Source organism: Anguilla anguilla, chromosome 7, assembly GCF_013347855.1.
Source record: "Anguilla anguilla isolate fAngAng1 chromosome 7, fAngAng1.pri, whole genome shotgun sequence".
NCBI classification, from domain to species: Eukaryota; Metazoa; Chordata; class Actinopteri; order Anguilliformes; family Anguillidae; genus Anguilla; species Anguilla anguilla.
In genome coordinates, this window is record NC_049207.1 from 16880698 (window position 1) to 16906862 (window position 26165).

The window sequence follows — 26165 nt, forward strand, 5'->3', positions numbered from 1 at the left end:
GCTATACCTACTGTACCTATTCCCTCTCTCTCTCTCGCTCTCTCTCCCTGCAGGATCATTGCAATGGAGATAAAGGGACGTTTCGGGTGCTGGTGGAGAACACTGCATGTGGGTTGGTGGGTCACAGGTGTGCTAAGAGTGTGACTGTGCTCTACCATGGAGGACTCATTGTGATGGAACAGGGAGAGGTGGGGCCTGCAGGATTCACTTCTGCACTTCCTGTTTCCTTCGATTTCTTCATCCATGCAGCTCTGTGACTGTGTGCACTGTGTGTGTGTCTCTGCAGGTGAAGATGAAAAGGCCTGTGCTGAAGGAGACAGAGGTGGAGATTGTGCGCTCGGGCCTCTACTACATACTGCTGCTGGGCAAGGACATTGTCATCACCTGGGACAAGGGGACGCGGCTTGTTGTGCAGATCAAGGGCCACTACAGGGTACTCAGGCACACGCTCAGGCACACACTCATGCACATATGCTCACACTCATGCAAACACGCACACACTAATGCACATATGCTCACACTCATGCAAACATGCACACATTTATGCACACATGCACACATTCATGCACTCATGCGCACATACTCATGCACACACAAACACATGCATATTCACAAACACATGCACAAGTAGGCACACATGTGAGCACACACGCACACCCACTCATACATCCACGTCCACATAAACACACAAGCAACCACATACAGTACATACTCACTGGCATACAGTACACATGCACATGGGCATGCACAAACAACTTGGCACATCCACTCATGCTATATACAGTACACATTCAATACAATGTTGATGTGCATACCCCCATACAGTACGGACATTATATTCAAAACTCACTTAAATAGCCATATGTTCACTTGCATAAGCTCAACCAATCACATACATATGATTCACTTCCCATGTTCTTATGCTATGTGTGTCCCAACAGGAGAAGGTCTGTGGTCTGTGTGGGAACTTTGATGGAATTCAGAACAATGACCTACTGAGCAGCAACAACCAGTTGGAGGTGGGCGCTGCAGACTTTGGGAACTCCTGGAAGGTGAACCCCAGCTGCGCAGATGCAGTTCAGGTGAGGGGGCCTATCTTTGATAGTACAGGATTCTGAATGCAGCTTGCATCAAGCCAGACTGATTCACTGCATGGGACAAAGAGGTTTTAAAAAGACTGCATTTAATTAGCAGTTTTAAATATAGCCATTAATCTATCTGCGTTTAAAATCAATAGATTGTATTCCTGAGACCAACACTCCTCTCCACTTCTGTGTGGAGAAGAGTGGCTGCTAAAAGATTGTGATGTAGTGTATTAGAGTAAGTACTTTCTGAGACGATTATTCAGAGAGCATCCGTCCTTGTTTTATGTTTTATATGACATCCATTGCAGCACCAAGATTCTTTTAGTTTTTTACTTTTTAAGACATTTTCTTTCTGCAGCCACGGAAAGGTGTTTTTACCCAGCAGGGAGTGCATTTTACACGCATGTTCATTTCTCATTGTGTCCAGGTGCCTTCCCAGTGCAGCGACAATACCTTGAAGCTGGTGACGGTGGAGCAGTCCTGTCGAGTGCTCACTAGCGCCATCTTCAGGGAGTGCAACAGCGTGGTAAGAGGGAGCCAAGCAATCATTTGTCATTTGTATGTCATCTCTAGCCCCTCTCTGTGATGGGACTTCATGCAATTGGTAGAGAGGAAAGGATTTGACTGGAATCCATTGGCAGGTGAACCCAGAGCCCTACTGGGAGATCTGTATCTATGACACCTGTTCCTGCCCATCTGTGGGAGACTGTGTCTGCTTCTGCGATGCCATCGCTGCCTATGCCCATGAATGTGCCCAGAGAGGGATAGTGGTGCACTGGAGATCCAACGACCTGTGCCGTGAGTCTATAGGCTCTTGCTATTACTCATTTCTCAGTATACCTAAACTCTACAGCCTGTGTCTCAATCCTACAGAGATCCTATAATGCTAAATTTCTGTGTATATAAAAATGTGATGTGTCTATATGCACTCAAAAACCTCAAGTACCTCAAACTGGTACTATTTTTCTTAAGCTGACACTCAACTGGTCTGAAAGAACAACATTCCTTCTTTTTCTACTGAACTCACTGAAAATATATGTCTTTACATACCTGTACCTTAAACCTGGATAATTTGTTACCAGTGCATACTGTGTGTAGCTCAAACTGCATTATTGGTAATATATATAAGTATGTTATGAGACTTTGTTTGGTTACATCTCTGTATGAGCTGTGAAGTAAATAAAATGAAAGAGCATGCATTCCCTTGTGTAAATGTGCAATGTGTTCTCCAGCGCTGAGCTGCCAGGATCTGAATAAGGCCGAGCCAGAGTTTGAGTGCGAGTGGCGGTACAACGCCTGTGCCAGCGCCTGCCCAATCACCTGCCAGCACCCAGTGCCCCTGCAGTGCTCACAAGAGTGTGTGGAGGGATGCCACGCCTACTGCCCTGCAGGTCTGTCCCTGAAACCTGTTTTTTTATTTATTTTGTGCTTCAAGGTCTTTTGCATGATTGTACTGTGTCTGATACTACAGAGAAGTTCCTTTGTGGAAAAACAGTGGCCTTCTAATTTAATCTCATCTAGTATAAGGATCCAAACAGAGCACTTCCTCATACTTTACGCTGCTGTTGTTTTGTATTCCAATAGTTTTATGTTTCTGAACCCATGTGCCCCCTCTGCTTTTCTACCTCCCCCCCCCCAGGGAAAGTTCTGGATGAAGTGGCCATGCAGTGTGTAAACCCAGAACAGTGTCAGGTCTGTGAGCATGAAGGCCAGCGCATTTCTCACGGCAAGAAAATCATCCTCAACCACCAAGACCCAGAGCTCTGCCAGATCTGGTGAGGGAGCAGGGGAGCGGGAGAGTTAAAATATTAATAATGCTAAAAGCATTAAATTTGCCTTGCTGGTGCAACAATGCATTACAGCCCAGCAATCTGTTCAACCATTGCAATAATGGGACAGGCCTTCAAATTATGCCTGGGCATTCCAAACAGAAAGGAATGGGGTGAAATAAGGTTTTTTAAAAGAAGCCTTTTTACCTGGGTAATAACAGCTATTTCTTTCCCCTGCAGTCACTGCGACGACAACAAACTGACTTGCGAGAGGTGTCCCATAGAAGTCAGCACCACCCTGGCCCCCACCACTTACTTCACCACCCCCACCCCGATGCCCTTCTCCACTCCGGTGCCGGCAGACACCTGCGACCGCGCCATGGACCTGGCCTTCCTGGTGGACGGTTCCTCGGCGCTCAGCGAGGAAGAGTTTGAGCAGGTGAAGCTGTTCATCCTGGGCGTGGTGCAGCGTTTCCGCATGGGCTCGGCCCACACGAGGGCCACCATGCTCCTCTTCCACTCGGGGGTGAAGAGCTACGAGATGCAGGTGCAGAAGTGGATCTTCAGGCGGATGGTGCGGGAGATGAAGTACAGCGGCGGGGACTTGGCTTTCATGGACGAGGCCATCAAGTACCTGTCCGTCTTCATCTATGACAAGGACAAGAGGGAGCACGCGGGCCGGGTGGCCATCATCCTCACCGCCAGCCCCAACCCGAGGCCCATGAAGATGACCCAGCGCCTGCTCAAGAAGAAGGACATCACCACCATCAGCATTGCCCTGGGGCCCGAAGCCAGCGTAGCCCAGATCAACGACATCACCAAGGCCAACCCCAGCAGCCGGGCGTACATCCTCAGCAGCGTTGAGGAGCTAGACGTCCGAGCGGTGGAGGTCATCGACTACCTGTGCACCCTGGGCCTGGAGCCCGAGGTACCCAAGCCTAAACCCATTCCCACCAAACAAGCCCCCATTCCCACCACACCCGGGCCGAGCATGCACGTCACCCCCACGCAGCAGATCCTGAGACCGCCCGTCCCCACCACCGCCGGCCTCCTGTCTACCACCCCATCCTCCCCGTGGGCCATCAAAGAGGTCACCTTTGTCGTCGAGGGCTCAGACAAGGTTGGGGAGGTGGACTTCAACAAGACCAGGAAGTTCCTGGAGGAGGCAGTGTCGGAACTGGCTGTGAGCGAGGAACATATCCGCATCACCATCATCCAGTACTCCTACACCATCACAGTGGAGTTCACCCAGAAGGAGGCCCAGAGCCGGAGTGTTCTGCTGGAGAGGATCCGTCAAATCCGCTGGCGGGGTGGCCAAGCCACTAACACGGGCCAGGCCGTGCGCACTGTGTCACAGACCCGTTCCACCAACGTCCAGAACTCCCAGGAGCAGAAGCCCCAGCTGGTGTTCATGGTGACCAGCAACCCACCCACGGACACAGTCCAGAGGCCATCTGAGTCCACCAACACCATCATCTACCCCATTGGAGTGGGGCAAAAAATCAAGGAAGTGGACCTCGAGTCCCTCACCTTCCCGAAGAAGCCCATCATGGTGGACAGCTATGATAACCTGCGCTCTATAGTTAAACGGGTGGTTAACATCACCAGATTCACCACTTCCAACATCAGACCCCTTAGCCCGACCCTTCCTCCCTTGCAACCCACTCTGGCCCCCATGACCACACTGCCCCCTTCAGGTAACTTCTGGAGAAACATTACAACAAAATCAGAGTTCTGTATTGTTTTTCTTGTACTATAGAGATATTTACAAAAAGCAGTGGGTCAACTTCTATTCCCTGCCACTTCACTGGACACTATGGAAGTACAATGTCAGTACAGTTAAATGTATCTTGTATTAAGCAAAATATGAATATTGTTTATTAACATCACACTTCTGGTTTCTGATTTTCACGACTTAATAAAATGTGGTATTTAACAGTTTTCTCAGGCAAATGGAAAAACAAACCATCCTTGACCTCATGAAAATCTGATAAATTATTAGACCATCATACAATAATCACACCCTTTTTCACATAGTCCCCTGTCAGAAGCCTATGGATGTTATTTTCCTGCTGAAGGAGAGCTCTGGTGAAGGACCGAGCCAGTTTGAAGACATGAAGGCCTTTGTCAAAGCATTCATCAACAGCGCTGACATTGGTATGTGAGCAGCTGTAACAAACAATGGGAATGTTTGTCAGTCTGCAGCTGTGCACCCTGCACAGGCTGCACATGCATCACAGTAAATAAATGTGCTGGTTGTGTCATCCTCCACCAGGTTCAAAAGGAATTCAGGTGTCGGTAATTCAGTACGGAGAGAGGAACACAGTAGATGTTTCCTGGAGGGAAGAACAGAGTAAAGAGAACCTGCTCAGCCTTGTGGACTCCATTAAAAAGAGGGGAACAACAGCTTCCACGCTGGGTAAAAAGTTCACACCTGTCCTTAGACTGTACCCATTATACTGGGTAAAATGGCATACCTGCACACATCGCTGCACCCACCACACTGTGAGATGATTTTGTAAAACTAAATCCATAGCATGCTTTAAACCTGTAGTCACATACTACAGCAGTGTGTATTTGACACTGTGTGTGTGTTTGTGTGTACTATGTGTGCGTGTGTGTGTGTGTGTTTGTGTGTACTATATGTGTGTGTGTGTGTGTGTGTGTGTGTATGTGTGTGTGTGGTGTGCATGTGTGTGTTTCACCCAGGTTCTGCACTGCGGTTTGCTGTGCAGACTACCATCTCCTCAGTCAGTGGCGGGCGTCTGGGCGTGGCTAAGATCATCGTGATGCTGGTGACAGACAGATCCACAGACTCGGTGGTGGAGGCAGTCAATGAAGCCTCGACTGCTGGTCTGTATGATTATATAAGTCTACTGACCATGAGCGGCTTAAGATAAACTAAGGAATGCAATGTATTGGTATGCATTATTGAAAAGCTACAGTGAGAGCTAAGGTGGATGGTCAACTTTGCATTTTTGTTTTGCCTGAAATTGAAATGAAAGTTTTTGTGGTTTTGCATGACATATACAATTCCCACGGTACCCAGGACGCATTGCATTTTCTCCCCCCTTTGAGTGTCTGGTTACCCATGGTGCATTGTGTTTTCCCTCCTGCAGGTGTATCAGTCTTCCCCATTGGCATCGGCTCCCATTATGATGTCACTGAGCTGAACGCACTGGCTGGACGTGGTATGCAGAGCAACGTCATTCACATGAACATCATAGAGGACCTGCTGGCCATGGTGACTCTGGGACACGCCTTCACTGACAAACTCTGTAGGGGTGAGAGACACCACATTTCATGGTCAGATACCGAGGTGGGGGGGGGGGGGCAGATTGGGGGGATTTTATAAATACACAGGCGGAGTTTCAGTGCAAAGATTTGTGGGATTTTGGGATTTAATGATTGAAGGTTTGTGTAGAAGTCATGGAAGTTTGCATGTGGTGAAAATGAGGGCATTTGAGGCATATTTTGGGTAATACTTTCCCAACCATCAGGCAAGACTAGCTGTATGCAAATTATTACCGAATTATTACCTCAGCAATTGTGCAGAGCGTTATTCATAACTGAAGATGAATACATTACATGCCTTTGCTTTCTCTTTGGTCTAGCCGGTCTACCCGGAGTGTGTGTGGACGACGATGGCAATCAGAGGAAGGTTGGTTGAAAGCCAGTGTAGACATATTATCCGAGGGGTGGACAATCCTGGTGTTTATGGGCCACAGCTTGTGCTGATTTTCACTGTTACTGTAAAGCTCTTTATATACTGAACTCACCTCACCTGGTTTCTTGGTCTAAACTGGTGAAAAAAAGAGCCAGCAGCCTGTGGCTCTGCAGGTCCAGGATTGACCACCCTTGTACAAGCTCTAGACTGCACAAGTGTTTTTATAGTACATATATAGTCTGAGGGCACAGTCTGGCCCTGGGCGGGGGTAGTAACACAGGTGTGTGCTGCTCCCTATCCCCCAGCCTGGGGAGACCTGGGTCCTGTCGGACCAGTGCCACAGCCTGCTGTGCCACCCCAACGGGGCAGTGACCCTCCAGAGCCACCGGGTCAACTGCGAGCACATGGAACGCCCCGCCTGCAAGAACAACCTGCGCAGCGTCAAGGTGCCCGAGCCCTGTGGCTGCCGCTGGGCCTGTCCCTGTGAGTAAAGTCAAATTCAAATGCAAATGTGCCTGATCAGCATAACACACGCAGAGCCAGTATTTGCATTGAATGTAAATGGTATTCGCATTGCAACAAGCATTTTCTCACACTGGATAATATACATACTTCTATAGTATTCATCCAGTGTGAGAAAAGTTATGCCTTAGTCATGTGAATATGTGGAAAGGCTGTACTCCTCTAATTGCTCTTGACAACCGTGTTTAGTGATAAATGCATAACAGTGGCTCTTCCTCATGATGTCACCATCTCACCAACGCAGGTATGTGCATGGGCAGCTCAACCAATCACGTGGTGGCATTTGACGGGCTGACCCTGAAGCTGGACGGGTTCTGCTCGTACAGCCTTCTGCGGGCAGAGGGGGCCGGAGGGGTGGAGGTGATTCTCCACAACGGGCCCTGCCAGGCCTCCCCGACTCAGATCTGCATGAAGGCCATGGAGGTGAAGGTTGGGGAGGTGTCTGTGGTGCTGAAGGATGACATGAGGGTAGGCCTCTCCTGTATTCAAGATTGGAGACTTCACTGCATTTTACATAAATGTGCTAAATGCTAAGGAAATGCTTCTGTTGTCACCTGGTCCAGGTGACCATCGATGGGATCGAGAACCAAGCTCCTTTCAGGACCCATGGGGTGGAGGTGACCCAGTATGGGGCGGTGATGCACCAGCTGAAGGTGGAGGAGCTGGGCTACCTTGTGGCCTTCACCCCTCAGAGCAACGAGTTCACCATCCAACTGAGCCCTACCATGGTGAACAACAGAACAACTGGACTCTGCGGTACATCTTTGCTGGACACAGAGACACATTTATTTTACATGTAATTTATGTGTTGTGCCGTGTGGACCTTTGAAATATTACTTATCGTGTTTTTGTAGCACACTGGCTCCTGTTGTAACCTATTGTGAATGGACTTATGCACTTTTTGGCCGTAACTCTGCATAAAAGCATTTGCTAAAATAATGTAACGTAAAGTAGCATGTATCTTGTGCACATAGGCCAGGCCATTGTGGATAAACTCAAAATGTTCTTTGTAACTTGTCTGATTAATGAAAGTCAAATGAAAGTCATTAAGGTCAAATGAAAGTCATGATGTTCTCATGCTAAGTGTCCTCATCCTCGTGTAGGTTACTGCGACCAGAACGAGCAGAACGACCTGGCCCTGCCGAGCGGCTCCCTGACCAAGGACAGCGAGGCCTTCATTCGGGCGTGGTCCCTGCCGGGGCCGGACGGTACGGCGTGCCAGCCCAGGAGCTCCGCGGCGTGCGAGCACCCGGTCACGGACCGCTGCCAGATCCTGCGCTCTCCCGTCTTCGCCCCCTGCCACGCGGCCGTGCCCCCCGAGGCGTTCGTCGCCCTGTGCCAGCAGAACGGCTGCCACATGGGGGAGATCTGCGACCTGGTGTCTGCCTACGGCCGCCTCTGCCGCCTGCAGGGGGTCTGCATCAACTGGAGGAGCGAGGACTTCTGCCGTAAGTACTGAGCACGGAGCGGAGTGAGCGTTTAGCACCAGTACAACCCACTAAAAAGAAGGTTATGGATGATGATGGTGATGATGATGCTTATGATGATGATGATGATGATTATTATTATCTATAGCCTTTCATTTCATAAGGTAAAATGAACTGTTCATCTGGCGGTGGGATAGTTCATTCATAAGGGTTGTTCTGCTATGTTTCTGCTTCTGCTGTTGTGTACTTCTTGCTTATTATTTTAGGTGAAATTATTCTGAATAATTATTGCTGAAGTGTGCATGTGCACTTGCCAGTGAGCCAATACCAGTGAACAGGGCATGTCAAGGCTTAACTGTATTTTTCTGTATTTCTGTTTCTGTTTATATGTTTATACCAAAGAATGGTTGCGCAGCTATCTTGCTGCACTGTGTCTGTGTGTTATTAATGTTTGTGTATATGCGTATATCACCAGTATTTATGCTCGAATGTTTGTACAGTTTCCTGGGTCAATGTTTTTATGTTGCAGTGAATTCATGGCAATCGTTTTGTATCTGTGTATATCAGTAGTGTTTATACTAGTTTGGGTGCAGTTTCCTGTGATTGTGTGTCATTGTTCTTATGTTGCAGTATATGTGTAGAAACGTCTGTGCCGCCGTGTGTGTCGGTGTTTTCATACGCAAATGCGCATCCCTGTCCCAGCCATGCCCTGCCCCAGCTCCATGGTGTTCGATGGCTGCCGAACAGGCTGTGTGGAGGAATGCGGCGGCGGCGGCAGCAGCGGCGGCAGAGCCCCCCTCGGTGATGATGTCACCCTTGGCGACGGCGCACCCGGTGGCGGCGGTCCGCTCTGCATGGACACGCCCACAGAGGGCTGCTTCTGCCCCCCCGGGAAGGTGCTGCACGGAGGCGTCTGTGTGAGCCCGGATGCCTGCTCGCAGTGCCTGGACCAGCACGGCAAGGCCTACCAGGTGTGTGAGACAAAATGTAATGAGGCTGGTAATGACCTGAGAACAGTGGGCTGAAGCTTGTTTCATATGAGTGTTTCAAAATGACCGAGATTTGCCACACATTTAAGCATTTAACACATTTAAATAAGCCTGTACCCTGTTAGATATAAATAGAGCTTGCAGGAGAATAATGGTAATGGAGGGAACAAAAATCTGCATAGATATTTTTTTAGCAATTTGGCTCCATCTTGTGGATAGCATTAGTATTGAAAATACAGAGAGGATTTACTCAAGATGTTGGTACCACTTGATACTGACCGCACAGAAACAGGTTTTTTTTAAATGACTTTATGTAAACGTTCCACTCTTATTTGGGAAATATTCAAACACTTTTTTGTCCTCATGTGAAATGCCAGTCACAACTATTGGCTCATCCTAGTTCTGCATCTTCCTCAGTCAGTTCTTCAAAATGCATGAATTTAGCTGACCACCCTGTACTGCAGTCTGGGGAGCCAGAGAAATAATTGGACCAAAGGACTAAAGTAGATTCTGTAGGCAGATCGCAGGTTCCCGGTTGACCAGAGGAGTCCCTATTGAGCAACACATTTTGGAATACAGCGCTTGCCGACTGAAATCCTCCCTCATTTAGTGACTCTGTGCCCTATGATTTGCCAATACATGGAACACTCAGCCAGTGTTAGCACTGTTAGTTAGTACAGCTATAGTGCTGTCCACATTTTGGCACCTCACTGCTTTAAGCACCGTTTGGGAGACGTTCTCCCCTCAAGGAATCAGTGCTAGGAATATTTGAGTAAAATCTATGCTAGGGGGAATATCATTGGCAGTAGTGTCTGTAATGTTGCTTTGTCTGTTTGCCTTCTATTTGTTCAGTACCTGGAGACATGGGTCCCTCAGGACAAGCCCTGCCAGATCTGCATGTGCCTGGACAAGCAACATATCAACTGCAGTGCCAGACCCTGTACTGACATCAAGGGTAAGGACTCCCCTCACTCTCTGTTTACAAATAATAAGCATGTCTACCTCTGCCTGTGTAGCAATAGAAAAGATGTCTGTCCTATGTATTATGTACGAGTAACAAAGCTGGGAGATTTATTATTCAGTGCCAGTGTCCTCAGTATTTATGACATTGATCCACAAGCCTGATATTGGTGGACTGAATTGCGCCGTGCAGTGAAATGAATTTATCAGTTGCATGCCTTTTCCATGGCTAATGCTTTGGAACAGTGCTGTGCTCCTCATAAATATGGAGGCATATTTCCCTCCACAGCCCCTGAGTGTGGCCCCTGTGAGGTTCTGAGGGAGAAGAGGGAGTCCCAGTGCTGTCCCGAGTACGAGTGTGGTACGTCCCCGATATCGAACCGATTGGCCTCAGATCTGTATTTCGTTAACTGCTGTGCTAATAACAACATCCTGCGCACTGTGTATCTTTATTAAATTCACCTTTTGTTGTCTCGTTGAAAGTGTAAAACTTTAAACAAAAACGGGTTTTGCAGTATAATGCAATCCCTGTTGTGCCCTTCATTTCTCATTGACGTCTCTTCCTCCTGTACTGTGTGTCTGCTTTACTCTGTGCCCTGCAGTGTGTGACCTGGTGAACTGTGATCTCCCCGAAATCCCTCACTGTGTGGACGGGCTCACGGTCACCCTCAGCAACCCGGGGCAGTGCAAGCCCATCCACGAGTGCGGTGAGCCTGGTGTCCTGAAAGCAGCTCGCCGAGCGTCGACTGTCTGTCAACATGTTTCAGCTATGCGCTCAACACTGTCAAGAGTAACATTCCATTCAATTAAATAGAGTTTTATTGTCTACCGATCTGGTTGCAGCCAAGTTATCTAGAACATATAGGATAGGGCAACAGACAGGGCAGATGCAGAGGATTTTCAGATGATTTCAAACTGGCTGAAGCCCTACTGTATGAATGCAGTGTTTTCCCTCCCTATGTCCCTGTCCTGACTCTCTCCCCACCCCACCACCCCGCAGTCTGTAAGAGGGAGATGTGTCCCCTGCTGGCTCCGCCCCCCTGCCCCCCGCACCGCCGGCTGGCCGTGAGGAAGACGCAGTGTTGCGGAGTTCAGGAATGCGTCTGCGACTGCCAGAACTCCACCCGCACCTGCCCACCGGGCTACATCACCTCCTCCGTCACCAACGACTGCAACTGCACCGAGGTCACATGCATCCCTGACAAGGTTAGAGGCCAGGCTGTCACACACACATCGCCTTACATATCGCACACACTGTTCGGTCACATGGAAATGTGCCTTTGGCTTAAAAGAAGCAGGCATTAAACAATACAATACACCCCACCCCCAATTCTATTATCATGTTTTAATTATGCATTTCTGTTCTTATTTTCCTAAAAAATATGAACTGATATATTATGGCATGATATCACATAGATGCCAGTGATACAAATGATCTTAAATCCTGATACGTCGATTTTAACATTAGCAATCAATGATACAGATATACAGTGCATATTAGGTCTATGATGAACACATTAACAGGTAGCACGTACACATGAACACATTAACAGAGTACACATCTGCTGTGATTCCCACACCTCTTGCATACACTGATTTCCCCCCTCCCCGACCCTGTGAGATAACAGAGCTGGAGTTCTGTGCCTGCTCCCCCAGGTGTGTGTGGTATCAGGTGTGGTGTACCAGGTGGGCAGTGAGTGGGAGGAGTCTTGTAAGACATGCACCTGCACCAGCCAACAGGATAGGATCACGGGGCTGCACATCGTCCAGTGCTTGGACAAGGTCTGCAACGAGATCTGCCCCACGGTAAGACTCCCATGACCTGAGCATTGGATTCTAGAGTCCCTTCTGCCTTCCCCTTATCTGTGGTCCCTTTATTGCCTCCACCCAGACAGCTTTCTTAGAGTTGAATGATGAAGGAACCCCAGAGTTTGACTTATTAATCATCACTACTGTTTAACACAATTTCAGGCTCCTGTTGTACATCCTGCATGAAGACACAGAGCTGCAATATTATTGAATGGCACAGCTGCTTTCCTTAAAGAAAGGCTCCTAAAGTATTATTAAAGCAGATTATCTCTGCTTGCGATGTATCTCAGATGTCATTCACATTCAAACATCATACTCCATACTGAATAAATGTTTGCAGTTGGTAACTTTTTAGAATTCTTATTTGGTGTATTTCTTGCTTATTTTGGATACTCCTGGCAGAAAGGTGTCTGGCCTAACCATACTTTTTACAGGAGTCTCACCCGCTCCTCTGATCTATTTTTCGATCTCAGGGTTCCACTTACTCCCGCCCAAAAGGGGAATGCTGTGGAAAGTGCCGGAAGTCCAGCTGCGTGGAGCAGTATGAGGGCGGGCCGCTGGGAGACATGATCTCCGGAGGACGCCTGCGACGGGTATCCAGTCCTGGAGCTCATATACGCTCTGCTCGTATTTGCAATTGAAAAAACAATGTTACAAATTTAAATAGGGCGCCAGGATTCCTTAATGGCATTTAGTAATTTGTGTGTGTGTGTGTGTGTGTGTGTGTGTGTGTGTGTGTGTGTGTGTCTCTCTGTAGGTGGGAGAGAGGTGGCGTTCCTCTGAGCACAGGTGTATGATTAGCGAGTGTGTGCAGGTGAATGACGAGGTGTTCATTTCGCACGCCAACGTGTCCTGCAACCAGCTGGATGCCCCCTCCTGCCCCCTGGGCACTGAACTGCACTGCAGCACCGACGACTGCTGCCCCAACTGCCAGTGTGGTGCGTGACCCCTTACCTTCCCTCTCTCTCTTTCTTTCCTGCTCTTTTCTCTCTGCTCTGTTCTTTTTCCATACTCCTCTGTGCCCCTTTTTACAGGGATCTTACTTTTTGATTGGACTTATTTGTGTCAAAAATGCCCTTACCCAAGATGGTGTATGTTGTTTAAAAAAAGTAATTCAGAGTGTTAAGATGTTAAGAATTTAATCTCAAGTTCCCTGATCAGTATAGTGCATTGCAATTGCTGTGTCTTTTTATTACAGTTACTTACAAGCAGTGGACAAAAATGGAAAAGCATAAGTTTTCCCAATAGTGAAGGGTTCTCATGGTTTTTTAATGGTAAACGGGTTTTTTTCTGCTAATGAATTGCTGTTTCCTTTTTTCCAGAGTAAAGCTTCTGTTTGAATTTTTTGCTATCATCATTTTGATTTTAACTGAAAAGATAATGAGGTTCATGTTAGGTTTCTGTAGCTGTACCATTACTCAAATGGGTTTCAGCCTTAGCCAGAGGATACAGAACCTTGTTGTGTTGTTTAGTGACATAGCAGCTTGAAGCAAATTAAGCAGGTCTCTTTATTTCCTTCCTACCGCAGTGCCTCTGGAGGGCTGTTTGATGAACCACACAGTCATCGGGGTAAGAGAACACTATCAAGGAGACGATCCGCCAACGTCTCTCGTCTCTTATCCTACACCGCTGCCCGCGCTTGGCTGTCTGCTTCACGCAGTTCTGTTTACTGTCTGGTATTCCCAGGGTCTTTAATTAGTGCTTAATCTCTTACTTAATCTTGCCTCACCTCTGTGTAATGAAGTGTGAGACACCATCCAGTGGAGAGCGAGCACTGATCTCCTGAGACAGGGGATCAGCTGGTGGCAGTAGGTCTTAATGGAACGAGACCAATCATTCGTGGATGAGACCAGAGACCAGGGAAAAATGTCGCCCGTGTCGCGAGACCTGGGATGTATATTCAGGGGTGTGTCCCATGTGCAGGTAGGGGAGAGGGTGATGGTGGATCTCTGCACGAGGTGCCAGTGCTCCATGGAATGGGGTGCCGTAAGGAAGTACCGTCTCTCTTGCAGGACTATAAACTGTGCACCATGCCCAGAGGTACAGTACCATGAATTTATTTAGCCTGTTCAGTCATTATCTTCAACGTCATCACAATTGTCATCATCCTGCTCTTCTTTCTCTACAGTATCACCTTCACTATCATCGTCATCATCTTCTTCTTCATCTTCATCGCGGTCATCGTCTTCATCATGTTCAGAAATATCCCCATTGTGATCACCTTCATCATTACGCTCACCCTCGTCTCAGCAGTAAGAGGTGACTTGCCTGCTGTTCGCTCACAGGGCTACTCCCTGGAGCCCATCCCTGACGCGTGCTGTGGGCGATGCATCGCCACGGCCTGCAGGATCCAGAGACCGGATGGCACCCTCGTCAGCCTCCGGGTACGGGCCTGGACCCATTCCTCTAAAAACACGGGCTTTCTCTGACGCTACATTTCCTTTGCTGGAGTTTGCGGTACTCTGGACTGTGTTTTGTTGGAGAAATTCTTTATTCACAAAATCAGCCATTACTGACTTTTTAAACATAACATTATTAGTTCTTGTGATTCCTGCTCAGATTGTCAGCTGTACGGATTGCGTAGTTCACAATCGGAAGCATGAAGCAGCTCTCATTGTGTTTATCTCCTACCCCTAATCCACGGCAGTGACGCGTTCCTCTGATCCCCCGCCCCCTTCCCTGTGCTTGTGTCCCCAGGCGAATCAGACTCACGAGAATGGCTGTTCCTTCCACCACTGCAGAGTGAACCAGAAGGGAGAGCTGGTCCTGGAAACCCGAATTACCACCTGCCCACCGTTTAACAGAGCCAGCTGCCTGGGTGCAGGGGTACGTACCCAAAACGAACCTTCCACTGGGGATAAAAATACTACACAATGAAGACACTGTCAGCCTAAATGCCATATGTACCACACAGGCACATTTTAAGCCATAGCCCATATTGCAATACGTTGTTTGTTCAAGCCATTCTGTATACAGTTCATATTCTATTTAAGATGCACATGCGATCTATTTTTGCCGTATGTAGGCCCACAGAGTTTGAATTTCTTTGGTGTGGAATGCATTTTGCGTCGAGTGGAAGGTTTCACTTAATTAAATATATGTATTTTGTATAATTAAATGCAGTTGGTGCGGTTGCTGCTTGAATCTGAACCTTTAACTGAGCTACTGATCCACTGGAGTGGGCGGATTCCCCTCTGTATACGCAATCGTGCTTTATTTGGGGACATTTTTAAATCAGAACGCGGACACATCTGATGAATATGAATAGAGCGATGATGATTGATTTCACGGCCTCGCTTTTGAAGAGGTAAGACTGATGTACAATCGTCCTTGATTTCAGGGGAAAGTCAGCCAAATCGGGGACAGCTGCTGCGAGATGTGTAAGTGTAGCATATTTCAGCGTTTCTATTTCTGTTTAGCACACCCCTTTCTATCGAAGGGATTTGCTTAAACTGCTTTTGATGTCACACAAACACTTGTGGCTTGTACAAGTATATACCATATGTAATAGACATTGGGAACTTCATATTCTCTGCAACAGTCATACTGCACAGATGAAGTGATTTGTCTCTCACACGATGGTCTGGTCGCAGGCACGGAGCCAGAGTGCAAGAAAACCACAGGAGTCCTGAACTACATTAAAGTGGATGACTGTCAGTCAGAGAGTCAGCTGGAGCTGCACTACTGTGAGGTAAGAGAGTAGACCGGGCCATTCATTCCATAGTTACACCACCCTGATGTAAGATGTATGTGCTACCTGCATGCTCATTTACATTTAAGGATAATAAGTGCTATGAATACATTGTGGCCTGTTGGAATTTCATTTTTCCACAATTTTGAACAAATAAAAATGTAAGTTTACAAGTACCAAATACCCATTTCCCTCGCACTCTCTCCCTCCCTCCTCTCTCTCTCTCTGTTTTTCTCCCCCCCGTCCCCTCCCATCCTCAAGGGAAAGTGCCGGAGTAAGTCGATGTTTTCTCTGGAGAGGAACAGGGTGGAGCACCAGTGCGTGTGCTGTGCTGCCACAGCCACCTCCATCCTGACCGTGCCCTTGCGCTGCACCAACGGCACCCTGGTCCAGCACCAGGTCCTGAGCGTCACTGCCTGCGACTGCCAGTCCCAGCGCTGCGAGGGCGAGTGATGAGGGAGGAAGAGTGAGTGTGCGTGAGAGAGAGAGAGAGAGAGAGAGAGAGAGAGAGAGAGAGAGAGGCAATGGAAGATGAATGAAGGAGAATGGTTCCGATGATCTGTGCAAATATCCCATAGCTCCATTTGACTGATCTTTTTACACTGTTTTGCTGTACATTACTTTATCTTTATTGTAGCAAAAAAGTAATCAAATAATTTGCTCCAGAGCATCACAGAATACTCGAAACAGCTGCAAATAATACATGTAGTTTTGATTTAATCTAATAGTTTTCAAAACCTACCATACTACTTCCATGCTTCTGTCCGTTGTGATATTGTTTGTGAAATACTGTACATTGGAAGCAGACAAGATCAATGTCCTCCTATGGCTTGTTTTGTAAATATTTCAACGGATATATATATGTGTGTGTGAAACTGATCAGTTTCATTCCAATAAACCAAGAATAGTTTTCAAAATACAGCACCTGAATCTTTTTTTCTGACATTTTTAAAACAATTGGAAACCTGCCCCTTGCACTTGTTTAGCTCACAAAGTAGTTACAGGTCTCAGCAGGTTTCAAAATGTGATGGTAAAATGTAGAGCACTAAAGGTAAAAGTGATCAAACTTAACGGTGCGGCGAACTGTTGAATGCAGAGTATATATTTTCACATGATTATGGAAATACTGCAGGAAATATCGCGTGATTTGATTTATGCATTTCACACTAAATAGTATAAACATTTCTGTTTGTTTTTTGGTTTATTGATGAAAAAAAATTACGATTCAAATAAAATGAGTAGATTTTAAATATTAAATCTGACAGACAGTGGGGATTCACGTTAGCTTTTAGTTGTCTACATAATATGTAGTTAATTGTTATTATATTTATGCGCTATTGCCAAAGATAAACGTATTCATCTTTTGGCCTGCGTACATTTGCGTCACCGAGGAAGTGTACAAGGTCAGAGCGGAGGTGAAGTGCCCTTTAATTCACACCATGGCTAAACCTAAACATAAGGCCCAGGCAACTAGCGTCTGGCCTGATAAGCCCTAGCTCTCTCAGGCAGTCATGGATTTAGCTGCCATTGCTGCGCGCAAATTAAGCCTGTCCAGAGTGTCGAGTGGACTGTGCACTCTCTGCTGTCCCCAAGTCCTCCTGCCAGCGTCTCTGCTCGCCCATCGGTCTTGTTGCCCCTTCACATCGCCAGTATGGCGAATAGAGCGTCCCCGGGCACGGGTAAGTTGGTTAACCGTTTATGCTGTGATTTTGTTGTGTGAAGCTTCGAAGCCAATTGAGTGCAAGCATGTCATGTAACAGGTGTACAAGTTGGGAAATAGGACGCCAGGTGCAAAGACGCTGCTACTCATGTGTTGGAAATGTATCGTTACCGCATTAAGAAACCCATTATAATTAATGTATACACTGATGTTTCTGTGTGAGTACACGTATGATTGTTGAAAGGATTACTACGTTTCATTCCCCACAACACACTACACGCAATTTGCTTGAATTGTTTACTGATTCAATAATTGGCTTATAGTATCCGCTGAGACGGGCACAGAACGTTATTAATAAGTTGATGACCGACGCCTATTATGTGAATACGAATTCTCTTGTAGCAAGTTGTAATTAGCTATGCTAAGTTTGGCTATTTCAGGAATATTTGTACCAGCATCAGGTAAAATGTGTGGCTGCTAAAATTGTTTGTCTTCGTTGTTTTAACGTTCTCGCCTTATAATTTAGTTAAATTACTTTACATATAGATTTATGCCTGCTAGTGTGGCCGTTAAGTATACTGCCTCCACAAGTTTGAGCATGAGCATGTGTTTTATGGGCCTACTTAATTTTCACGTAACGTTTTGACATGTGGGTCGACTACAAGACTTTGGGGTTTTGGATCTGGGCTGGAATAATTGTATTTGGAACAATAACATATTAACGTTAACATTACATTTTTATTTTATTTTATTTGATTTTTGATATCATCAAAAATATCATGCTTGAAATTTGGCACAAAAAAAGTCAGGCACGAAATTGGCTCATTCACCATAGCATCCATATAAAGTGGTAGTTTTAAGAATGCACTCGTTGCCATGGTAGATGAGTGGGCTACATCTGCAAATGTCTGGTTTTTCTTTTAGTATCTGTCCATGGTCCTGATCGGAGAAGAATGGCTTCAGTGCAATAGTATATCATTTTTATTTCCAGTTACCCCATACCCAAAAAAGGCCGTATTCTCCACAGAACTTGTCTCATATTTGCGAATTATATGCAGATCCACCATATGGTGCTCCGGAGGGAATCAAAATTTCGACTGCCATAAGCGAGTCTTCCTCGATCCACAGCGACAAATTCATCAGTGTACCACGTCAAATGTCTGAGTATGATCTGGACATGATCAACGGCTTGTTCGACCCCTCTGATTACTTCGAGGAGCGACCAGAGACTGTACGTATATCGGGGGACGATTATTGATTGGATTATTTAGTATAGTCCATGTGCGCGCGCGCATCTCTCTCTCTCTCTCTCTCTCTCTCTCTCTCTCTCTCTCTCTCTCTCTCTCTCTGGGTGGGGAGGGGGGGCATAGCAAATGTTAAGTTTTCAGTTGGCTAGTCTATGTTGATTCTTGGTATCCCTCAAACGAACACTGAGATATGAAACTGCATACCCAATACATTCATTTAAAGTCGGTGACAACTGGCATACTGCCATAATACTTATTTCAGCTATTAATATTCAAATATGTCAAAATTATTTTATTTTGCCATTATCTGACTTTTTGTTAATATGCATTGTCTTCAGACACGTTAGATCAATCGAGAGTTCGCCTTATCCACTTGATTAAACCGCACAAGTGTTTTTTTTTTCTTTCTGGAAATTGGCCACTGACGAATCCTGAGCGAAGAATCTCCATGGCGATAAGCATTTGCGCGCGAGCCAAGGAGCTCTGTTCTTTCTAGCCTTCAGAAGAGAGAAGCACCGAAATCAAGCGACCTGATGGATTCCTTGTATTGTGATGGAGAAATTGTCTTGAGAGAAATATGGATTGTTCCTGCTTTTCGATGTAAATGGAGTATAGACAGGCGCTCACTGTGCACGCTTTCTGTATGAGTGGAGCGTTTAATTATAACCATTACTGTTTGATTCTGTGTTTTAGAGGAATACCATGCAGCAGACGCCAAGCGACAGCAAAATACCCGTGAGTACTCTGTTTAGAACATGGCAGCCTGTATTCTGCACACTAAGTACAACTTGCATTTGTAACTTACATAAAGAGCAACTTTTTATTGTCACTTAACCTTAACTTTTTAGCGTTACTTAAGTTCTATTTTAAGTGTGGTGACTAAGTGAGCAATTTCACATTAATATACACATATACAAAATATACAATATACAAAACATATGCAATGTACAAAACATAAACTCAGACTTGTGATGTAGCACTAATGCTGCCATTGATTTCAAAAATACCTACCAAGTGCTATTTTATGCTTGACCTTAGGTGGTTAACAACTTACTGGACTCGGACTCGCCAGAGGACATGAACAATGGTCTGTACTTTTCTGACGGAAAGAGGAAGGTGGACTACGTGTTGGTATACCACTTCAGGAGACATTCATCTCTGGGCCACAGACTGTCTGTCGTTTCCAATGGCAGTTTTAAAATCACCGTGGGCACAAAGGACTCTCAGCTGGTGCAGGAGGTGTCTGTGGATGTGGATGTGGAGCCTCCGGACCCTGCTGACAGGGAGAAGACTTCAGTAAGAGAGGAGTTTGAAGCAAGCCTGGTAGAGGCCGGCCTGGAAATCGAACGGGACAAAGAGGTGAGAAGCCCCTAACTGTATTTTTTGCAACATGCCTATGAACTTGCACTTTTTAAGTTATAGTTTTTAAAAAATTTTATTTACTATGAAAGCTGTTACATATAGTGGAGAAGCATATTTGCAATTGCTGCACAGGTTTGGATTTTTGCAAGCCAATTTTTGGCAGTAGTGCTTTCTGAAATGGGCTGGGATTGCTGAGTGCAAATGCAGTGCAACCCTGTCAGACACTTCTGAATATTGGCCTCTGTGATAGTGGTACATTACTCTGTATCAAAATTACTCTGATTTCACAAGGAATGTTCCAACTGCCATTTCATTTCTTTTTCAAACTTTGGCAAGCGCGTTAAAGGTTTGATCCAATGGGCCTCTGGTCTTATCTCCTGCATTATTATTTAATGTTGGGCATTCTGTGTTTGTTTAATAATTAATTGTTGTTATTTATAATGATTATTTTTGCTTTCATAATCAATTTTGTGTGACTTCTGCTACTTTTCCTGTCATCTTGGTATTCTTTTCAGCACATTTTTAAGCATATCTTAAGGCATCCAAGTTAGCCTATATGATTTTAGGGGGTTTCAGGGTACATAAGCACTTGGCTTGAATGCATTGTCCCGAGCTCGGGCCCATAAGTCTTAGTGTTCCTTTTTCAAGTAGATGTGCATCAAATCTAATTACGCTACACTGAACAAAATATATGATTCCAAATTTACACTACAAGTGTAGTACAAGCCCCTTAATACTAGCCTTTCATTCCTGGGAATTCTGTACATTGTTTGGATGTGATGCTACTCTTGGGGTCTCATACGTCTTTTACAATTAGATCTGTTGACATTTAAACCAATATTATGCCAAGTGGAAGGTTATCAAACCTGGAATAGAGAATGTATTATGTTTTGTACTGTCACAAGACAAACAGAGAGTGCTATTAACATGGTACGTTAGCATTTTTTATGATTCCACTCTATCACACATGCATCAACAGTTTAATACAGTTTGTGAACTTTAAGGTGCTGTATATAAGTATGCTCATTTCTGTGCATAATTCAACATTTGTGGCATTTGAAAAAATATTCAGTCATGTTTGACTTGTGACAATATATAATGTAAATGGGTATTTTCAGCCAGTACATACATTCACATTAGCTGTTAGCCAAGATGAGGGTCAACTGTGTTCTCTTTTGAGAGCTGCAGCACAGAATCAGCTTCTTGGCAATCCCATGAAAAGCCGATAGTGTCATTTCTGTGTGGGACAGAGAGAGCATGCTGAGCAGAACACATTGCCAGTAAAGCTGGGAGCTGAAAACACAAAAGTCACAAAAATAGGACCAACACATTTAGTGAAAATATCTTTGTTCTTTGGTTGTGGATATTATTTCACGGCCATAATACTTTGGTGAAAATGTAGGCCTAATCGTAAGGAAAGGGGCAGCCTCAGATCATGTTGGTAGCTACTCAACATGATTCTGTTTGATTTGGATGTGAGTGAAAGCTATTTTACTTTTTTGTAATAACACATGAACACGGATACATTTTTTTATTTGGTATATATCAGGGCAAATGTATAATGTAGTATAGCTTTAAAGTGAAATGAAACCAGAGGGAGAGAGCAGGGACAGCCCATATTGCTTTCAGGGAAGAGCTTTGAAGCCTGCGTGTATGAGTCCCAGTTAGAACATTCCCGCTGTGACCTTGAGCAAACAGCTGAACTTGACCTGATTCTTCATCCTCAGCTGTGTTTTCCAGTTTATATATATGACTGTATTATGTGAATCTGTGCAATAAAGGCCAACTGACCAGTACACACTCACATGCACACACATACTGTGACCCATCCACCATTCAGAATTTGACAGAAGGCAGCTATAGTGGAAACCCGCCATTAACCTCTCTGACACTTTTCAGACGTGGATCATTTATTCTCACATGGGCCTTTGCCCCTGCCATTAACAATAATCATGCACAGATGTGCTGATGAGGCTTTCCCCATGGCCTACAATCAAGAGCACTCTGTTGTGTGTGACCCATGCCACCTACCGCTTAGGAATTATTGTCATTCATCTCCTTCATTACTGAGGATTCTTTGTCTGTGTTCTTAATGTGGCTTTCATCTCAGAGTGTATTATTTCACACATCGGTAGTTTTACTGTGATTGGATGGTTTTCACTGCACACTCCATTCACCCATTTTGAATGGAGTGAAATCCGGATAAATTTAGATTTGGTATGTGTATGCACTTGCTGGCCCTCGACTGTTGCCACTTGTTCAAGGCTTGAAGGTATTTGTGTCCTGATACCTTGAGAAAATGTTGTTCAAATATGAATCATAAGTTTGTTATTTGCCAATGAAACACCACATCCCAAAAGTGTGTCATTACCTTCTCTCACTTTCTCAGGTGCACTGTGCTTGCAGTAACTGAGATGTAAATTTCAGATGCTGTTGATCTAAAAAATTGTGCGAAAGTATAGGGCTTTTGGACAAGAAAACACAAATAGTAAAGCAAAGTAGCAGCAGAATACCCTGTCACTACTGGGCTTGCAGTGACAGCTCTTACTCCACTAAGTGTGCATTGCTAAACGAGTTCATTATCATGTTAATCGTCTAATGATTTTGCAAGCTTGTGTTTAGGGCACAGATGTCAGTACAGGAAAGCACCACTCATGTTGTTACATCCAACTCCCCTTCAATTGCTCCCAGTTAATGATTTAAAATTACAAGCGCAGGATTCGCTGTGGCACGCAGAGCCGCTTCCCCTATTGGGTCTGAAATGTCACCCATCCCTGATCGCCGTGGCGACGGCTCCTTTTCTGGCAGGACTAACATCGACCTAATTGCCTGCCCCTGCTGAGTTGAAAATGCTAATTGGAATATTTTATCCTAATTAACCTTCTCAGATCCACATGTTATTTTTATCTTCCTTTCTTGTCCTGGACCAAAAAAGGAGCCAATGTGATTGAGCTGGTGCGAGCTATCCATAGCTTTACATGTCTCTCTGTGTCTTTTTCCATTCTTTGTGTCTCTGTTCTCTGCCTCTTTGTTATCTGCTGTCAGCTTGGCCAATGCATTATCTTTTGCCATGCTGCACCAGTCTTGATGTAAGCGTTTTGAGGAATGTAGTCTTATTTGATAGATATGTAAAACAAGGACAGTTTTGTTCACAGTGACTGTGGAATTTGTAGAATGTGGAGGAGAGAACACACAAGACTCAGCAAGAGTCCCATCCCCCCTTATGCATGAATATTACTAATTCCCAAACAGAATGCCTTAACTTCATTGATTGGTACTGATTATGTACAATTTAAGGAATATATAACTGTATGGCCTGTGTCCTATGTGCCTTGCAGTAGAGATAATTAACATCAGTGATGGGTCAGAGGAATTTACAGATGCTGACTATGCAGACAGCTTTGTCTGTTGAATGGGAAAAAAATGAAATGGTTCGTTCTCAAAAATGGATTATCCAGACTTTTGAAGCTTACATTATTCAGTTTTTGTTTTGTATTGTTTTACAAATAGACATCCTGCACAAATGTTTCTGCTGTGCTTTCTCCTACCTTGTTTTAAATGATGATGGAATGTCATAAATCTTGAGCCAGTACACTGAAATGTTTTTGCAAGATGTCCATTCTGCATTTGTGGAATGCTGCACTTTTTGATGCACTAAATGAAGCAAGGATTTGCGCTGTGATTCCTGCTACAGGTCTGTTGAATAGCATCAGGTTGCACGACTGCAGCTTTGATACCCTGCATTACCACGGAGGGTAGACCACTGCACAGAGACATGTTTACACTTGGGGTGGGGGTATTTATGGGTATTTATTTGAATTTTGCTATCTTCCCTCCCAGCATAAGACCCACGGCACAAGCTTTGTTCGGCTGCATGCACCCTGGCAGGTCCTGAGCAGAGAGGCTGAGTTCCTGAAGATCAAAGTACCCACAATAAAGGTGAGACTCCCCTGCCCTTCAACTTTGTGTCCACTCCACTTCTTACAGTAACGTCTGGAAGCTCGAGTCTCTGTCTCTGTTCCACAACACTTATTCAGTGCTTGACTACATAAAATCCTTTCACCTACTGTCTCCCTTTTCCCTGATATTCCAATTTAAATGTCTACAAATGTTTGGATTTTTTTTTTTCTTGGTAAATTTTTTTCTTTACTGTCTCACTGTTTTATACAATTTGGTTTCACCATATAGATATTACGCTATTTGTACATAGCCTCCCCCCCATTTCAGGGCACCATAATGTTTGGGACATATTCATTTTATTTAAATGAAAGCAGTCTTGTTTTCTACTTTGTTGCATATCCTTTTCATGCAATGACTGCTTGAAGTCTGTGACCCAAAGACATCACCATCTTCTCTGGTGATGCTCTGCCAGGCTTGTACTGCAGCCATCTTCAGCTCCTGCTTGTTTTGGGGGCTCGTTGCCTTAAGCTTTCTATTCAGCATATGAAACGCATGTTCAATTGGATTCAGATTGGGTGAATGACTTGGCCAGTCAAAAATGTCCCTGTTTTTGGCTTTGAAAAATTCCTGTTGCTTTCGGGGTATGTTTGGGATCATTGTCTTGCTGATGGTTGAACTTGAGCAGATAAAATGCTTCTGTTCTCTTCAGAATGTATTCTTCTGCTGCAACCAGCAGTTACATCATCATTGAATTCAAGCGAGCAAGTGCCTGTGGCAGCTGTACATGCCCAAACCATAACACCCCCACTACCACATTTCACATATGAGAAGGGGTGCGTTGGATCTTGGGAAGTTCCTTTTGGCCTCCACACTTTGCTCTTGCCATCACTCTGATACAAATAAATCTTGGTCGACTCTCATCTATCCAAAAGACATTTTTCCAGAACTTCTTAGCAAACTGTAACCTGGCCATCCTGTTTTTGCGGCTAACTAGTGGTTTGCATCTTGCAGTGTAGCCTCAGTAGTTCTGTTTGTGAAGCCTTCTGTGGAGGGCAGTCATTGACACATTCACGTCTGCCTCCCAAAGAGTGCTCCTGATCTGTTGGAGATGTTTGGTTTTTTTTTTTTTTTATTATGGTGAGAATTCTTCTTTCATCAACTGTAGTGGTCTTCCTTGGCCTACCAGGCCCTTTGTGATTACTGAGCTCACCAGTGCTCTCCCTCTGCTTAGTGGTGTTCCTAAGGTTTGACAAGTGTCTCTGACTGTTTTTTTTCCCTGATTTCTCAGTCTCATTACAGCTTCATTGACTTTCATTGGCAACTCTGGTTGACAAATGCCAATAACAGAATCCAGAGCCTAGAATCAAGACTTGATACTGAAAGCTATCTTATACCTGCATTAAGGGAGAAATTGAACACACCTGACTAATCATAAACACCTGTGAAGTCATTTGTTCCAAAATGGTGCCCTGAAATGGGGGGACTATATATAAAAAGTGCTGCAATTTCTACATGGTGAAACCAAAATAAATAAAAATACCCTTTAATAAAAGCTGTGAATTCGCACTTTATCCACATGTGAATTGTTTGATTACACACGTTGTGGAGCTCACTATGAATATTGATTGATTGGGTGATTCAAGAGATGAATCACCCTAATTTTGATTGATTTTGCAAGTCTGTTCACTGTTGGTATGGTTCCTTCAGAGTTATGAGCTGAAGGAGGAGAAGGGGTTTTCAGGTGCAATGAGTGCACTGTGGCGCAAAATCAACCAGCCTTTCCAGCCCAAAGTGCCACACCTAAACAGCAACAGCCGCACGAAGTACATCTCCCACTCCTTCTCTCGGGACAAATTACACCTGTGAGTGCTTCCTTTGTTTCTGATTTGAGTATTGTTGCTGCTGTCAACAAATCCGCTAGACAAACTAGAAATATCAAAGTGCTGTCTGATTAAAACACTCTTTCATAACTTAAAGATATTTTCCTCAACATTAATATTTTGCGTCTTTTAATGAAATCAATTGGCAATAACATTGTGTGTGCTGCTTTAGATTTTTTGACAAATCCGATTCTTCA

General features: G+C 45.1%; 2 protein-coding genes across 3 annotated transcripts in view; both read left to right on the top strand.

The window, feature by feature from the left end:
• vwf (von Willebrand factor) overlaps positions 1–16840 on the top strand; it is a 29761-nt gene extending 12921 nt beyond the window's left edge. The window contains exons 21-52 of the mRNA XM_035425523.1: positions 54–188; positions 287–433; positions 942–1082; positions 1513–1611; positions 1727–1883; positions 2318–2476; positions 2725–2860; positions 3095–4551; positions 4892–5011; positions 5130–5273; positions 5564–5707; positions 5974–6138; positions 6469–6515; positions 6827–7004; positions 7288–7511; positions 7607–7799; positions 8147–8491; positions 9173–9441; positions 10312–10414; positions 10709–10780; positions 11022–11126; positions 11420–11625; positions 12076–12225; positions 12702–12821; positions 12986–13166; positions 13757–13797; positions 14152–14268; positions 14514–14612; positions 14926–15054; positions 15569–15608; positions 15822–15919; positions 16181–16840. Of these exons, the coding sequence (XP_035281414.1) occupies positions 54–188; positions 287–433; positions 942–1082; positions 1513–1611; positions 1727–1883; positions 2318–2476; positions 2725–2860; positions 3095–4551; positions 4892–5011; positions 5130–5273; positions 5564–5707; positions 5974–6138; positions 6469–6515; positions 6827–7004; positions 7288–7511; positions 7607–7799; positions 8147–8491; positions 9173–9441; positions 10312–10414; positions 10709–10780; positions 11022–11126; positions 11420–11625; positions 12076–12225; positions 12702–12821; positions 12986–13166; positions 13757–13797; positions 14152–14268; positions 14514–14612; positions 14926–15054; positions 15569–15608; positions 15822–15919; positions 16181–16372 (5913 nt within the window). The 3' untranslated portion in view covers positions 16373–16840. The remainder of the gene's footprint in view (positions 1–53; positions 189–286; positions 434–941; positions 1083–1512; positions 1612–1726; positions 1884–2317; positions 2477–2724; positions 2861–3094; positions 4552–4891; positions 5012–5129; positions 5274–5563; positions 5708–5973; positions 6139–6468; positions 6516–6826; positions 7005–7287; positions 7512–7606; positions 7800–8146; positions 8492–9172; positions 9442–10311; positions 10415–10708; positions 10781–11021; positions 11127–11419; positions 11626–12075; positions 12226–12701; positions 12822–12985; positions 13167–13756; positions 13798–14151; positions 14269–14513; positions 14613–14925; positions 15055–15568; positions 15609–15821; positions 15920–16180) is intronic.
• A 558-nt stretch (positions 16841–17398) lies between these two features.
• Positions 17399–26165, top strand: part of LOC118232281 (anoctamin-2-like) — a 45949-nt gene continuing 37182 nt past the window's right edge. Inside the window, exons 1-6 of one of the 2 annotated variants that reach the window (XM_035427146.1) lie at positions 17399–17598; positions 18638–18810; positions 19520–19561; positions 19865–20185; positions 24029–24127; positions 25796–25950. In XM_035427146.1, coding sequence (XP_035283037.1) covers positions 17571–17598; positions 18638–18810; positions 19520–19561; positions 19865–20185; positions 24029–24127; positions 25796–25950 — 818 coding nt within the window. In that variant the 5' untranslated portion in view covers positions 17399–17570. The remainder of the gene's footprint in view (positions 17599–18637; positions 18811–19519; positions 19562–19864; positions 20186–24028; positions 24128–25795; positions 25951–26165) is intronic. The other variant, XM_035427145.1, reaches the window with a different exon arrangement.